This window comes from Ovis aries, chromosome 1 (assembly GCF_016772045.2).
Source record: "Ovis aries strain OAR_USU_Benz2616 breed Rambouillet chromosome 1, ARS-UI_Ramb_v3.0, whole genome shotgun sequence".
NCBI lineage: Eukaryota > Metazoa > Chordata > Mammalia > Artiodactyla > Bovidae > Ovis > Ovis aries.
In genome coordinates this window covers 143,653,897-143,671,872 of record NC_056054.1, presented here as the reverse complement: position 1 = coordinate 143,671,872, position 17,976 = coordinate 143,653,897, and the positions used below count along the sequence as shown (strand labels likewise).

General features: G+C 36.9%; 1 protein-coding gene across 1 annotated transcript in view; it reads left to right on the top strand.

The window, feature by feature from the left end:
- LOC101122496 (multidrug resistance-associated protein 1-like) overlaps positions 1 to 17,976 on the top strand; it is a 100,081-nt gene that overhangs the window by 62,966 nt on the left and 19,139 nt on the right. Inside the window, exons 15-18 of the mRNA XM_060397111.1 lie at positions 259 to 421; positions 4,868 to 4,943; positions 12,312 to 12,372; positions 12,870 to 13,089. Of these exons, the coding sequence (XP_060253094.1) occupies positions 259 to 421; positions 4,868 to 4,943; positions 12,312 to 12,372; positions 12,870 to 13,089 (520 nt within the window). The remainder of the gene's footprint in view (positions 1 to 258; positions 422 to 4,867; positions 4,944 to 12,311; positions 12,373 to 12,869; positions 13,090 to 17,976) is intronic.

Here is a 17,976-nt window from a genome sequence, read left to right as displayed (position 1 = left end):
GCACAGACTCTAGGGTGATCGGGCTTAGTAGTTGCGGCATGTGAGCGCAATAGTTGCGGTCCCCAGCTCTGGATCACAGCCTCAGTAGTAGTGACGCATGGACTTAGCTGCTCTTCCCCGACCAGGGATGGAACCCGTGTCCTATATCGTCAGGTGGACTTTTTACCACTGAGCCACCAGAGACGCCCTGAAGCTCGCTTTAAAATAGTTATTTTGACCAACCTTTGTTAACCCAAGGGATAAAATACTCTTTTTCAGACTCGAATTTTAGTGACACACAACCTCACACTTCTACCACAGATGGATCTCATTGTTGTGATGGAAAGTGGCAGAGTAGCACAGATGGGAACATACCAGGAAATTCTGTCTAAAACCAAAAATCTCACGAGTTTGCTTCAGGCCTTCAATGAACAAGAAAAAGGTGAGGACACAAATAAGCCTAAGATACAGTGTGCTAACCCATTCTGAAAGGCCATTGATTGTCTGATTTCTTACTCTGCATTTTTCTTCATTCATGATTGTTAAGTCAGGAGCTGAATATCTTCCTTTCTCTAGAAAAGAAACAAATACTTTGGGATACATCAGCTAAAAACCTCATATATGATTTTTAAGCAAAATGTTATGCCCCAGGATTGCTAATCTATGAAATAAGAGGTTAGATAGTTTATGAACTCTACTGCAAATTTAGAATATAATGAATCTAAAGATTCTGCTTTGTTTACATTAGATTCATATCAAATAAATAATGTCTTTAAAATGTATTATTGCATGTTGTGGGAGAGAGACAAACGAAAAGAAAATCTGAAGAATGATGAAGGGGAATAACTGCTGTCTAACTTTTACAAAACAACTACTGAGTTTATTTACTACTAATTCTTATTTCTATAGTCCTAGCATTTTAAATTAAGATCCAAAGATGTTTGTATAAATGAAGCTGTTTGATCTTTATGTAATTAGGACACAAGGGTGTTTGAAATCAGCATTAGTTTAATGTTCTAGAGATACATCATTTTCCCACTCTGAAAACTTGATGTGCCATTATTTCTTTTCCCAGCTCTAGATGATTTCTCATATAGACCACCATCATGATCCTTGTGCTATACCTTTCCGGGACACCACTGAGAAATGACTATAAAATCAGTGAACTATTTCAAAATTCCAGGCTAAAAAGAAACATAGGGTTATGTCTTAGTATTTTCTGCATGAACTGTTATCTATTAGTTCACTTTACATTTTACCTGGATGTAAAGGTCAGAAAGATATGAAACCAGTTCATAATAGGATCAGTGAAATTTAGTATTTGAATGCCATGAAATCAAAAAAACAAAGCCATTTTGCTGGTTTTTTCTAAGCTAAACACATTAGGTATGCACTACTATTTTTTAATTCCTTGTTTACACTCCTTTCTCAAATTGAAATGTTCTACATGTAGATGCATTCAGAAATATCTGATGCATCGTCAGATGGCTGTGGTCATTCTTAGTAAGAGAGGCACCTTATCTTTTCTTAAAGGCTAGCAATTTTGGAGCCCTTGCCTGCTTGGTCAGGCTAAGTAATAACTTATGTTTAGTGTGTAGGAAAGGCAGGTCTATGAGTATCTCTGAGGGCTTGCATGAGGATGCAGTCTGTCATTGTCTCTGTCCCCAGCACTTAGGTAGCCTCATGCTAGGCACTCCATAACTGTTAAACAGATGAATTTGCCTCCATTGTTCCTACCAAAAGTATGTCTCTTCAGAGTTAATGGAATGATATGTAATGAGCCAGTATTGCTATTTATTGCTATGAGCCAGTATTGCTATTTATTTTAAAGATCACATGAAATATTAGTTACATTACCTTGGGAAATATAGCTTTAAAAGCAGGCAATATATAAGTTTTAGGTTCAATATTTAATTGACCATAAAATATGGAACACACTTTTGAAAGCTGCGGCTCTTGTTTAAATCTCCAGTTTTGGAAAAAAACATCATTCCTTCCCAGCACTGATAAAACTTCTTAAGTACACCAGTCCTCTGCGGTAACAAGTGGAAAATATTCTTGAAGCTGGGCTGACATTAATAGATGTTACAATCTCACCATCAGAAATATGCCATAATTAGAAAAATGTAAATGGAACTTTTTTCTCATTATTTCAATATTGTGTGTTCTCTGTTACAATTCAGGAAGGTGGTGAGTAGAGATCATTTTTATACTGGAACTAGAATATGTTTTCCAAAGTGAATATTTCTGGGATTTTGATTTTTTGGATGCTGAGTAAAAAATACATGAAAGCTTTTAAAAAGCAGGCAAAATAGTACTCATGGTAATGCTAGATAGATAGATATATGTAAAAGGTCAGCCATATATATTGTCATTTTATTACTGATCACATAGAACAGGGCAAAAAATAGATTAACTGATATAAAATTGATAATAAAACATCCCAGCGAACAACTTCAAATCTAGTTACAGTTAATGCCACATACCTGCAGTATTTCCCTTGGATTTGGGCCAGCTGTGTCCCATCCTCTACTATGTCCCTGCTCTGCCTTTCCTCACTGCTGATGACCCAGACACTTCTTTTCCTATCATTCGCCCTCTCGCTACCAGAGCTGATGACAGATAAGTAGAGTTTATGGGCTTCCCTCATAGCTCAGCTGGTAAAAGAATCTGCCTGCAATGCAGGAGACCCCGGTTTAATCCTAAGTCAGGAAAATCCACTGGAGAAGGGTAGGCTACCCACTCCAATATTCTTGGACTTCTCTTGTGGCTCAGCTGGTAAAGAAACCGCCTGCAATGTGGGAGACCTGAGTTCAATCCCTGGGTTGGGAAGATCCTTTGGAGAAGGGAAAGGCTACCCACTCCAGTGTTCTGACCTGGAAAATTCCATAGACTGTATAGTCCATGGGGTCGCAAAGAGTCAGACACGACTGAGCGACTTTCACTTTCTTTCAAGTAGAGTTTATATTATTATTTGGTTTGGATACATCAGATCTCCAAAACTCCATCCAGCTCTGAAAAATCTTCAAGTCTCACCTCATGGGTATATTATAAAACAGAATCAATCAGGAGTGAGAGAAGGCTTTATCAAAAAAGATATGAAAAATAAAAGCCAAAAGTATGAAACACAAAGGTAAATTTACATATTTATAAGTTTAGGCTCTTATTCATATTAATAATACTTATGATAGCTAGGATGTCTTGGATATTAATTTTGTCAGTATATTCACAAATGTTTTGCTTAAATCTCTCCCAAAACCTCCTGAGGCTGCATGGTCCTGATTTTACAAAGAGAATATGTATCTTGCACAGGTTAAGACAGATGATAAATTGCAAAATTTAAATCCATCGCTGCCTCTGTTGCATGCCAGGGGCCAATCAAGCTCTTAAACATTATATCAAATTTGTAGGAACAAGCCCATTGACTTAGAGTGAAAGACAGGAAGGAATACGTCAATCTTTCTCTCTCTCTCTCTCTCTTCCTGTTTGTCTCTTTGACAACTTTGGGCTTTAGGCAAGTCACTTGTCCTGAATTTTACTTTTCCCTGAAAAATATGGGTAAGCTTACCTATTCTATTCTCTTTATCTTATCAGGTCATTCTGATGCTCAAATTGTACAATGTATGTGAACATATTCTGTAAATTGTAAATACGTAAATTTAAATGTTTATCATTATCAACTATGAAGAAGAAAATGTGCCTTAGGCAGAAGAGGCTACAACATCCCCAGATTTTCATTCTGTGAAACATGGAATCCTATGTTTCAAAGAGGCACTTGATGCAAATCAGATGCTTCCTTTAAGGGCCAGATGTTTATTTCTAGAAATAAAAAGCATAGAATGCATGTAGAGAGCTCAGACATCTCCAATTCCTTCCTTTTAAAAATAAGAAGTCTGAAACTCAAGTATTATACTATGTATATACTATGTATATGTATATGTATGTATATACTATGTATTATACTATGAAAAAAAGACAAAAGTCTGCCGAACTCGAGATGTTTCCCATGGAATTCACTAACAGCAATTTGCACCTCGGGGCTTCTTCAGTGGCTCAGCTCATGAAAACCCTGCCTGGAGTTTAGGAAATGCAAGAGATAAGGGATAGAAACCTGGATTAGGAAGATCCTCTAGAGAAGGAAGGGGCAACCCCCTCCAGTATTATTACCTAGGAAATCCCATGGACAGAGAAGCCTGCCGGGCTACAGTCCATGGAGTGTCAAAGGGTTGGGCATGATTGAGTGCACCGCATTCATGCTCACACAACCTGAGCCTTATTCTTACAGTTCCAGATATGCGACTTTGATTTGTGTAACCTGCTTTACTTCTCTGTACTTTTTATCTGTAAAATAAGGATAATTGTAGGATCTTCCTCACAGGGTTACTTTTGAAACATAAGAGTTAAAATATATAAAACATTTAGAATATTGCTGACACATAGGAAGCTGTTGTTAATATTACTGACATTAGTAAGAACAAGACAGAGATTTGGGAATTCACATTGCATTTTCTTAACAATTTTCACCATAACAGCATTTTACAATAATAAGACTTGATAATATTCCATTTTTCTTTTAAAGAAAGAAAATCATTCCACTTTGGCAAGCATGAAACCCTTCTGTGGAAGATCCAAAACAACTTAGCACTCTCTCTAATGTCTAAAAAAGAATTTTCTGTAGGCTTTTTCATTATAGAACCTTAGTTTTATCAGGACATTACAGGACATTTTAGGTGAGGGGAAAATACTGGGGGAAATGGAAGGGCTCCCAGTATACCTGTGAATTCAGAACACAAAGAATCCTCTAATTTGTATAATCCTTCATGATGTTTCTATTTTGTGCATTGATTGCCTTTATGGATATAAAAGCACTCACCATCTTCTTCCCCAGCTCATGCTTTAAAGCAAGTCAGTGGAATCAACTCCAGAACTGTACTGAAAGACCAAATCCTGGTGCAAAATGACAGGTGAGTATTAAGGGCAATACTAGATTTTGGGGGATTATAGACTAATTGATTACATTTTTAGCATTTAAAATGTATCCTATAAAAAGTATCTATATGTTATGATGGATATAAAATGTACTTAGTGGTTTCCAAATTTTAAACTATAAGTTACACGGTTGTGTCAAAGTATTTAAGTGAGATGTATCTGACTTAGTTTGGGAAACCTAGTAAGTCTTAGTAATTTCTAGTCAAATTCTACTAGAAGAAATCTACTCTGATTTGTGCATGTAAGTGCTAGTAATATCCCCCAAGTGAATCTATTTAGAAAAATGAGAGGAAGGAAGGGAAAGAAGGAAGGAGAGGGAAAGAATAAGAGAAAGTGAAAGAGAAAAAAATAGTAATAAAACTCTGACTCTGACTGAATTGTTATATTATACTTATTTTTCCTTTTTGTAAATAACTAAAATGAGCAGTGATTTAAGAAAATTAGCCTAATCAGCTATTTGCCCTAATTCTACCCCCAACAGTTGCAAAGAAGAGATTGAAAGAAAGAAAGAAATAATAGTAATGAGTCATTTAAAAATAAACACCTAGAATTACTGAAAGCTGCCTTGTGTCAAAGTTGCTAATGTTGAGAGCTGGAATGAACTACAGAGAAATGAATACTTTAGAATCTAATAGCTCAGAATTTTGTAGTTTCAACCTTGAATTGTTTTAAAGGATTGATAGTCCTATGAATGTGTATATGATACAGATGCTGCACATTGGAGCTTTGTTTGTATACCAGGTTTAGATGAGTAGGTAAACTAAATTGTTCCTCTTTGATCCTAAAGACCTTGGACTGCTTCTTTTTTTGGCTAGGTATTGTCATCCAGTCTCTTGACTTTAGTTACCTTTACTCCAAGTTTATATCTCCAGCCCAACCTGTCCTCTGAACCCCAGAGGTGGACCCTCCTCTTTGACATCTAATCTCAGCTCATGGCAACACTGTTCTTCCAGTTACTTAGGTAAAAATATCTTGCAATCACCCTTGACCTCTCTCTTTTTCCACATCCAATCCATCATCAAATCCCCATTGGCTCTATCTTCAAAGTATATCGAATAACCCGGAATTCAAACACTACTCATCAATTTCACAGCTACCCTTTGTCCAAATCACTATCATTTCTCACTTGAATTATTGTAATTGTCTTCTTATGAGTCTTCCTGCCAACAGCCTGTCCCTGTACTGTCTGTTCACAACATACATCAAGTTGCTTGTCTCACAGATATGAGTCAGATCATATCAGTCTTCTGTCCCAAATCTCCAAAGATTCACATCTCAGAGTGAAATCTCAAGTCTTTACAAGGGCCTGTTAAGGGCTTCCCAGGTGGTGCTAGTGGTGAATAACCCACCTGCCAATGCAGGTGGATGTAAGAAATGTGGGTTCCATCCTGAGTCAGGAAGATCCCCTGGAGGAGGGCATGGCAACCCACTCCAGTATTCTTGCCTGGAGAATCCCTTGGCAAGCTACAGTCCACAGGGTCACAAAGAGTCAGACACAACTGAAGCAATTTAGCCTGCACATATGCTTAAAGCCTTGGGGGACCTGAACCTGTTTATCTTTTTTATCTCAGAACCTCCTAAAGCTCATCTCACTATTCTATTCCGGCAGCCCTGACTCTGCTATTCCTGGGCCATCAGACACGCTCCTTCCCTTGGATCCCACTGGTTAGGGCATTTTTCTCCCAGATATACGCATGGCTTATGTTCTCCCACTTTCTGCAAGTCTTTCCTCAAGTGTCACCTCATCAATGAAGACTTGTCCAACCCCCCTACTTTATATCACAATACTTCCTATCCCTTCTGTGCTTTTCTCCCCATAATTTTTATTAATTACCTGCATAGTAGAAAATGTATTTGCTTGTATTTTGTCTTTCTCTTACTTCTAGGTTTTAAGCTTTATAAGAGCAGGAATTTTTGTCTTTTTGTTCTCTGTTACTGCCATTTAAATAACACATTTCAACTAAATGCTCAACAGCTTGTAACCTGGTGTTCAATAAGCATTTTGAATGGATGAATAAATAACTAGAGACTGAAAGAACACCCAGGGAACTTTAAACTATCATTTTATTTTTTCTTACCATTATAACAGTGTTTCATTTATATGAGTGTAATTTTTAAGGGTCTCCAAGAAAAGCAAACACACTGAAGCAGAAACACTGAAGCAGACTTTGAAATTTGTGTGCTGTGGCACACATCTCTGAATCATAGTTTCCGTTTGTGTATAGTCTCACCATACACTCAACAAGTAGCTTGCTTTAAAGGTTAAAAGTGAAAAAGTAATCATTATTGTTGTAAACATAATCATACCCTTTCCTCTATAATAAACCATTTTCCTTGTTTATAAGTCATTGAGCCTCTCAAAGTTTCGGTGGACCGCTTTTGCAAAATTTTTCCTTAAAAAAAGAACCCCAGTCCTTATAGAGGTTTGTTTACAGATCTGGTTTCTAAACATATATCAAGTTATGGAGGCTCAAACAGAAACCAGCTTGCCAAAAGTTACTTCTTCAGTGAAGATCACATCAAAAAGATTACCTCATTCTACTATGGTACATTCATGTCAACACAGTCTGGCCTCAAACTTACTTTTTAATTACCAAAAGTAATTAAAAGTGATAAAAGTGTTATTGGAGGTCCCTGAGTCCTCCATACCATTTTTATGTTGTCTATGAGAGATCAGAGACTTATTTTCATTTCTCCAAAATATGTGCATTTCTTTACATACTTCCATGTGTTTCCTACTTTATGACTTTCTATACGATCCCTAGTCTAGCTTTCTTTTTTTTTTTAATCTGCTTTACTTTTTGGTAAGATAACATTATATGGAGAAAATTTTCCTGACTTTCAACCTAACTTGTATTTCTTAAACTTACTCAGTTATTTCCAATTTGTGCAGAATTAGAGATTGAAAGATACAAGGAAGTAATAGCAACAACAAAGGCTCTCTACAGGGGGAGGTACTGAGATAGAACAATGAACCTTCCTTGTGGAAGGATTCTCAGGAAAACTGACTACCCATCAAGAGAAAAGGTGGAAAGGAATGTGGACCAAGTAATGTTTGAGAGTCTCTCCTTTTGAAATTTAAGAATTAGAATTGCTTTATGACATTAGTTTTGTTTTCAAATAGGGACTAAAATAATTGGAACTGTTTCAACATTTTATTCTTCATTTTGTGGTTTAATTTTGTATGGCATATATTAATTATTTTATTTCCTTAAAATCCTTATTACTATCTTCCTTGAATAAAATAAACTGGAAATGCCATTTTAGTATCTAGACTGCCCCCTTCTGGCTTTCATGTCAGACTCTATTAATCACTTTAATCCTCCCATACATACTCCATACTTTACAACTGTATGCTCAGTTCAGGGTTAATGGTTTCAATATGTTAATTTTATATATTTTATACAAAAATATGCAGACAGGTATTGTGCCAACTTTCCCAAGGGTTTCTGAAGGACGGAACAAGACTCATTTTTAAAACTTCTCTACCAGCACAAAATAATTTGCTCTTTTAAAATTCAAATAAAACCTGTTATTCACAACAAAATGCCCAGGATCAAATGCAGTATTTTTGTGGAAAAAGAGTAATTAACATTGTAGTTTGGAAAAACTGAAACTTTTTGTGTAGTGTTCATTAGATTATTGGTCTTTGGTAGTTATGTCTAATTAAGATGCTTTAATTCCCTTTTAACAGTTGGGTTTCATAGCATTTTATATCCCACTACATTAAGAATTAATTTTTTGGCTTGACACCAATGCTAAATTTGCTTATCCAAACAGAAGCCATGCCAAGGGCTTGAAGGATGATGACAGTAATTAACCCAAATCATATACCAGGAACTATTCCAATGAAAGTGTCTGTTAAATAGTGTATCTTTTTTTCTGATGGTGAAACTGATCTGGCAAAGGGCATGTATCGCGACCTCCCACAGAATGTTTCTTGATAGAAATGCCAAAGATGGGCAGGAAAAAACTACTGAACTGATCAAATAGCCGTTTCTTATTCTGATAAACAGAATAGGAAGCATGGAGAAATGGGGGCATGCATATACCTCAACTCAGAATTTCTAGACGTCAGTTTGATATTTCATATATCAAATAACAAAATTTAGCATGTCTTATGCTCCTATGTCCCTCCAAGGGACCATGAGAGATGTATAAACAGAAAGAGCATTATAGCAATAATGAAGTAGGAAAAATCTGCAACAGGCATACATCTTGATTTTGTTAAGTCTTACTTTAGTAAATAGATAAAATCTTATGTTTCCATATGACAGAATAAAATGTTATTATAGAATGATATTTGAGGTTGATTATATTTGCGGCCCCATGGACTATAGCATGCCAGGCTTCCCTGTCCTTCACCATCTCCTGCAGCCTGATTAAACTCATGACCACTGAGTTGGTGATGCCATCCAATCATCTCATCCTCTGTTATCCCCTTGTACTCCTGCCTTCAATTTTTCCCAGCATCAGGGTCTTTTCTAATGAGTCAGCTTTTCACATCAGGTGGCCAAAGTATGGGAGCTTCAGCTTCAGCATCAGTCCTTCCAGTGAATATTCAGGGTTGATCTCCCTTAGGATTGACTGGTTTGATCTTCTTGCTGTCCAAGGGACTCTCAAGAGTCTTCTCCAATACCACAGTTCAAAACCATCAATATTTTGGCCCTTAGCCTTCTTTCTGTTCCAACTTTCACATTCATACATGACTACTGGAAAAACCATAGCTTTGACTGTACAGGCCTTTGTTGGCAAATATCTCTGTACCTTTGTACAAATATCTCTGCATTTTATATTGAGTTGCAAAGACCATGTGTACATTAAAAAAAAAAGTAAGACTGGTTATGGAGCAACATTTGAATTATGACACCACACATATTGGAGAAGGAAATAGAAACCCACTCCAGTGTTCTTTCCTGGAGAACCTCATGGACAGGCTACAGTCCATGGGGTCACAAAGACCCACACCACACATAAAGACTCTAGCAGTACTCACAAGCACCTTAGTACCAGATATCTCTGGAATATTAGCATTATGAGTATTTGCCTTCGGCTTCTATTCCTTCTCTGTTTTCTTTCTTCTCTCTCCTCCTTTGTCCTTGTTCTTTGTGCTATTCGGTATTTTCCAAATACTTCTTCAGCAATACAATTCCCGAAGAATTGACAGTTCCATGATGATGGTTGGAAATGTGTCAAGATTGAGACAGAGGAAGTGTTTTGGCCAAAGTAAGCTTTAGAAGAGGTAAGAAATAACTGGTTCAGTGCAGGGTGATTGAGATGAACAAGTAGAGATGAAGCAGATGGCAAGTAGGCTTTTTACTGTATGTATCTGGAGCTCAGAAAAGAGGTTTGGACTTGAGAAATCCATTTGAGAGTCACCAACAGAGAAGTTTGTTGAAACTGGGGGTGGAGGAGATTGCTCAGAAGAGGAGCATACGAAAGGAAAAATGACTAGAGCTGAGTGTCATGAAATATAAATGTTAAAAGAAGACAAAGAAACTAATGGAAACCCAGACAGGTGGAAGAAAACGCAAAGGTATGATGGTAAGGAAGTAAAAGGAAACATATCTCAAACAAGGGGATGATGAATGATGTTAATTTCTATGAAGAGTTTAGGTGAGGTAATTTTCAAAGTTTCCCAAGAATACTATTGTATTCTTGGGATAAAGTACAATTGTACTTTCTTTATCAAGGCCCCACTGATGGAAACCCTTTCAGCCAGGTGTTGGAAAGTTCAAGGAGAAAAAAAAAAGGTGGTTTGGCAGAAAAATATTTGGCTACAGAAGGAAGGCAGGAAGTAAGAGGGTAACTGAACACAGGAATGAGGGTGAAATCATTTTTGTGGTGATGGTATTAATTATAAGATGAGAAAAATGTGTAGTTCTCTGTGGGCTGATGGGAAAGAAATGCTTGAAAGGAAGTTGAAGATTAAAATAGAGAGAACAATTGAGGGTCTTAAAATTTGCCTTATGATAAAATGATCCCTTGCATCATTCCTTTAAAGATAGGTTTCCAGAGGGGGAATCTTACAGTCTGCATTTTTATCAAGCACTGTCAAGTGACTCATCAGCAGCAAAGTATGGAAACAATTACAGTTAATAAATGTATTTTGAGGAAATGGGCAGAATGTGATTCGGATCATAAGGTTATCCTTGGGTCTGAGGAGAGAATTATCTTTGCTTTTTGTAGGAGAGAGTCAGAAAAGGCAGAGTGGAGATGCGGGTAAATGTAGAAGTGTGGCGACTGACTTCCCTGTCTGTGTTGACTTTCTCCATCAGAAAGGATGTGAAGGCCCCTTCTGAGAGATGCAAGAATTTCTAGGCACTATGAAAACCCACATGGAAGGAAGATACTAATTTATGGTGGAGCCAGTTTGCAGGGCTTTATGATCTTCTGAAGTAGCACTCCACATATAGGGAGCAAGTATGATCAGGACTGACTTGTGAGTTCTAATGTTGAAGCTTCATAGAAGGAAAAGGAAAACTATTAAAGTTTACAGTATCACCACCATTTGGGTGAAATGTAATCATGGAGTACAGGCTGAATAATGAAAAGATTCAAGACCAGGACATAGGTGTGCTTAGCCCTGAGAGTTTTCCTGAACGTGGGACCGTTGATTCTAAAACCAGGACGATCCCAGGTAAACCAGGATCATTGATCATCCTAGGGAGCATGGATGATAGAAAGTTGCATTTTTAAACTGGGAGTCTCGATAGAATAAGAACCAAATATAGTGAGACTAACTGAATGTACATTTTAGAAAGAGAAGAGGCTACATTATGGCCAGAGGCTGGAATAATTAGAGTTGGGTTTTCAAAGGTGGATTAGTTCCAGGTAATAAGATTCATGGTTTATGGTCATGAAAGCTGATGGCCAGTGTAGCATGCTGCTGACAGACTCTGAAAGTATGAAGGTCATGAAGTTGAAAAGAGATTGAGTTGAATGCAGTTGTCCTTTGTCAGCGATGCCATCTCCCAGCATGGTGGCAGAATGAGGTGACATGAATTAGCTTGATGCTAGTCTTCTGGTAGGAGGCAAGGACCTGAGGAGGCACAGATTATGGTCCAGCCAGATGGAATTAGCTTAAACAATCTAGGAGTTCGGCTCAAGTTTGCAGGATAATTTTCTAGAAGAAACAGTGGAAAAATCAGGCAGTATGGAAGAATAAACAATTTCCCTTCCAGAAGATTAAAGAAACAAAGTTATTATCAAGGCAAGTCAGATTGCTGTTAATGAAGCAGACGAATATGTGAAAAAATTGATTGAGAATGTGTAACTTTTAAAAAATGTTTGGTTCATCTAAAAATCGAAAGGAAAAAAATAACGTTGTCTTGCTTTATCAGGCCCTTATTGGATCAAAGGAAACAGTTCTCAGCGAGAAAAGAAAAGATTCCTGTTGGTGGGGTGAGTACCAGAATAATTATTGTTATTTGTTACTAACCACTCCCATGTAAGTATTATTAACAGATACCATCTATTTTTTATTGAATTTGAAGGGAGTTGCTATATAATATTTTGAAGAAATTAAATGACCTATCGGACATTAGAGTGATGTTTAATTATTTAGCTATGTATATTTAGCTGTGTATACTCTTATTTACTGAAGATATTTAGCTGTGTATATTTCACTGCATATATTCTTGTTAGTGACAGTAACTAACATTATTTGAGCACTTATTTTAAAGCCTTCAGGAAACTGTGCAGGTACTTTGCTTGTACTTATAAGGTGGCTACTATTATTATTCCAATTTATAAATAAGTAATCTGAGGATTAGAGGAGTTAGCAACTTGAATCAAGGTCATAAAGCTTAAAATATATCACAGTAGATTTAAATCTAGCTTGTAGTGTGACTTTTAATTACAGTAATTTATCATTTTTAAAAAAACAATTTTGCTTTTAGGTGAAGTTTTCAGTCATTCTGAAGTATCTTCAAGCCTTCGGCTGGCTCTGGGTGTGGCTGAATGTGGTCACTTGCCTGGGGCAGAATTTGGTGGGAACTGGACAGAATCTCTGGCTTAGTACCTGGGCAAAAGAAGCAAAGCACATGAATGATTTCACACAATGGAAGCAAATAAGAAGCAATAAATTAAGCATCTATGGATTACTGGGATTAATGCAAGGTTAAAAAAAAAGTCTTTTCTTTTCTTTTTCTAACCTAACTGATCTGGATGCAAGCATAAGGCATGTTTTGTTTGTTTGCTTGTTTTTAAATCTACATCATAATATTCAGATACTATTGGGATAATTCAAATGCATATATTTTTAATTCACCATATTTGAGAGAGTACACAGAAACTTGTATATGTCAGCTACATGACCCATACTAACAAACTTGTCTCATTTAATCTTGCCAATAAGTATTTAGAAAAGTATCATTATCCCAGTTTTACAGCTGAGAAAATGGAGGTTTATCTGTTAAGTCATTCAGGACTCAAAGTCTTGACTACATGGCCATTCACCGTATGTGGGAGGCTTGTGACTGATGTGAAGATCAGTTAAGTGAGTCTGGTAAAAACTGCATTGTAAGTAAAGTTTAATACTACATGGCAAGCAATATTTGTATAATAGTAAAAGATGACAGTGGGAGGATTTAGAGCAGGGGAAAGCTATATTTGATTGAGAGATTCAGATAATTCCCAAGGCATAGTTGGCATTCAAGGCGACACTGAAAAGACGGATTGAGTTTTGCCGGATCACAGAGAAGGGAAGGTGAGAGGTCCAGAGAAAGATGTTCATAAAGATGGATAGGAAAGGGGAGGGGGATCCAGGCATAGCTGAGGATGCCAGGCTGAGTCATCTTCAGGTAACCGATGGGGCAGGAGAGGAACTGGAGGTAGAAAGGTAGTGTGGAAATGTGTTAAAGATGATGGTTGGAGAGGCAAGTGGAAAACTTTGAGAATTGGGGGAAAAAGAAATGACAGAATTTGGAGTTATTTTTCAGAATATGAATAAACTTGGCGATGAAAAAACAGATGGATTTTTATTGGAAGAACTAAAGTCAGAGACCAGGGAGAAGCTGGGATCGGTAGGGATAAAAATAACCAAGTATTGTCAGGTGTCTAGATGAGAGATACTCTAGTACAAAAAGATCTCTTATCTGATCCATCTCCTTGTCACCCAAAGCATCTAGGAAGGGTAAGAGAACTGCAGTGGGGGTGGAGAAAAGGGATGGATAGGAAAGACATTGTGGTGAAAAGATATATAAAATTTGTTGTAGGTAAGAAGAGCGCATGACTTGAGATTTTGAAGTTTGAGTAATTGGAAAAACAATGAAGACAGAAGTAAAGAAACCAGTGGGGAAGAGTCTTAAGTGATAAAACAGAGAAATTATTAATTCAGTTTGAAACGCCTTTAGTGGGAAGTGTGGATATATTTTTCTACTGCTTTTCCCCCCAGTAAGCAAAGTAGATTCACACTGTCCTTCAAAGAAGTTAAGTGATTTGAAAGAGTAAGAAGAAAGATTCTCAAAAGTACAGTACTCAAAAGTACAGAACCATTAAAGGAAAGGTTTTTTAAATTAGAGACAATCTTTGTTTATTTATAAGGAGAAAAGAGGATAATGTGAAGGAGAGTGATAAAGTTAACAAATAACAAATCAGCTACATGGAAATCTTGCTATCTAAGAATATGCATAAGAGAAAACAGAAAGAATACATACTTTTGGTAACAGAAAATGAGGATAACATTTAAAAGTATGTGATTCAAGGCCTTCCTTTGTTTTCTCCTCTCCCATCGTATTTTTTATTATGTCACCATCACTTCAGTTCAGTCGCTCAGTCGTGTCCGACTCTTTGTGACCCAATGAGTCGCAGTACCCCAGGCCTCCCTGTCCATCACCAACTCCCGGAGTTCACTCAGACTCAGGTCCATCGAGTCAGTGATGCCATCCAGCCATGTCATCCTCTGTCGTCCCCTTCTCCTCCTGCCCCCAATCCCTCCCAGCATCAGAGTCTTTTCCAATGAGTCGGCTCTTGGCATGAGGTGGCCAAAGTACTGGAGTTTCAGCTTTAACATAAGTCCATCTCCCTTAGGATGGACTGGTTGGACTGCCTTAGTACTACCTATAAGTATCTCCATCGGAAAGTAAACAAATATTTTGAGGCAAATTTATGCTTGTTTTGTTACACTCATTGGGAAAAGAGTTGTTATGTTAATAACTAAAATGAGATTCAGGAACTTAGAATGCGCTTGGTTCTAAACCAGTGAGTCAAGTTTATTGGCTCGTGGTTTGCAAGTCAATGAGGTGAAGGTAGATTTAAAGATCTATCAATAGAATGCTGAGCAGCAAAAAAAAATATCCCATATACATCTCTATACCTATGTCTATCATCATATATAGGAGAGTTAAACTCTTATCAACCTAGTGAACTCATGTTGCAGTTTTTTTTTTTTTTTGGAGTTTCTTTTATTTTATTTTATTTATTTATTTTTATTTTTTAATTTTTTAAATATATATATTTTTTAATTTTATTTTTACTTTATTTTACTTTACAATACTGTATTGGTTTTGAGATGATATGGGGTGGGAAGTGGGAGGGGGATTCAGGATTGGGAGCTCATATACACCCATGGTGGATTCATGTTGCAATTTTAAGGGAGATTCAGTATCCTTTGGAGAATGTTTTAAGTGACCAAATACCATTATTTTCCTATACTAGGCAAGGTGTGCAAGTTTAGTATTCAAAATTTTACTCGTTTACTTTAACTAACTGTTCAGGAGATATAAAAAGTATTTTGTAATGAAAGTAACAGATTATATACAATTTAATCAAAAAGATTTTTTTCACAACTGGATTTTTATTTTTTACATTTAAAAATTTAAAGTTTTGACTTATTATGTTATAAATTTTAAATATATTTCATAAGAAATGAAACTCTATATAATTTCTGATTTTATTAGTGATCCACAGCTGCATCCTCTGGAACCTGATCCAATCAAAAGCAGGCTGTATTCACTGATATCATAAAAGCTTACATAAATTTTTGAGCTTTAAAACATAAATAGCACTTTCACGTGTTAATACCAGAGGCCTGCTATGAATAATATAGAAGGCTAACATTCAAACAAAACTAGAGTACTGAAGCAGAAAATACCGCATCTATATTTTATAACAATAGTAACGATCTTACCTTATCTTCTGAAAAAGAAATAGCCCTAAACATTTTATTTCTGGTTCTCAGCTATGTGCTGCCTCTCTGGAACACTCTGGACATCCCTAATCTATTGTGTTTTATGCCCCCCTGTTAGGAACTTCCTTTTCCCACCCAATGTGTAAAATATAGACACCTTATTTTCAATGTGTAGTGTTTAAGGAGTACACTGCTACTCCCTGTTTGAGATGAATGAGTGGGTCGTTTACTTTACTTACCTCACAAAATTCCACTGAAATGACAGTGAACAAATCCAAAAGTAAGGGGTTCACAGTGATGAATTTCTACATAAGAGATTATACTGAAAATCAAGGGTAGAAGAACCTGTAACCAGGAACAAATACTAGATGAAGCTGTAAAAGCAAAGTGGTTCAGGCCATCCACTGGAGAAAGACAAGTACAGGGAAATAATCATAGAAGACAAGCATAGAAATAATCCAAGTGGTTCACTAGAGCTTTGTTCTGGCCTGTCAGCCTCTCCTACAAGCTCAGCCCCACCCCCAGCACTATCTATGTATTATTATATACCAACTGGCACAGCAGTAGTACAATGAAAACTAGGAGCTGATGCTTAAAAAGAAAATGAAGGTTACTTGTGTGTGTGGCATATGTTAAGGATGGCCTCCTTATGTGGCTTTTGAAGAAGTTCCAGCCTGCATGTCTGCTGCTGCTGCTGCTGCTGCTAAGTTGCTTCAGTCGTGTCCGACTCTGTGCGACCCCATTGATGGCAGCCCACCAGGCTCCCCGTCCCTGGGATTCTCCAGGCAGGAACACTGGAGTGGGTTGCCATTTCCTTCTCCAATGCATGAAAGTGAAAAGTGAAAGTGAAGTCGATTAGTCATGCCCAACTCTTACCGACCCCATGGACTGCAGCCCACCAGGCTCCTCTGTCCATGGGATTTTCCAGGCAAGAGTACTGGAGTGGGTTGCCACTGCCTTCTCCAAGCTTGCATGTCTAAATCACCATATAAGACTTGCAGTGTCACACCTGCTTATGTGGAACTTCCATTCAGAGGAGAGAAATGTTGGGGGAAATTAATGTATACACTGGCAGAAGAAAGGCATGCCTAGTACCTCTTGATTAACCATATCTTTATCTCGCATGTTTAAACTGGTCATGATGGATGGCTATGCATTTTAATCCAGTGGACAGTATAAATAAGAGCTAACAAATAGAACAGTGGAACCAGGAAGTAAAATGCTCCTACTTGGTATATAAGAGAAGCTTAAAATATCTAATTAGTATCTTTAGATATTCAAATGGCAGAAGCAAAGCAAGTGCAGAATATGCTGAAGTAAGGTCAATCTAAGAGCAAGAAAGTTCTTAAAAAATTTAAAGAATTTAAAGAGATTGTACAAGTGTGACAAGATAAATTGGAGGAGATAGTCCCAGATGTACAACATCAGAAACAGATGGCAAGTGATAAATAAGGAAAAATTAAAGTAACAATCCAGGATGTTCAACATCCCTATAGTAAGACTTTCGGTAAATGCAGATAGAAATTATCAAATATATAATATTTAACAACATTTTCTGTAATTGAAGAAAATTGAAGCCTGTCCCCACAAATGTTCCAGTTTAGAGCAGAAATACAGGGGATTCCAAGATAGTAGTTTGTATTGCAAGAGGAGGGGGCAAAAGAGGATAAAAGAAATAATAGACTATCTGATGAGTTCGAATATATTCAAAAGAATTTTGCTGACTATTGAATTGTTTGGGAATAGATGAGTTCTTGTTGCCTAGAAAAATAGTGGTACAAGCATTGTAAATGTAGTGAACTTCATGAATACCATGTTTAGTAGTAATGTAAACACTAAATATTTGAGGGGAAAAAGGCCAACAACCTATTTTTAGA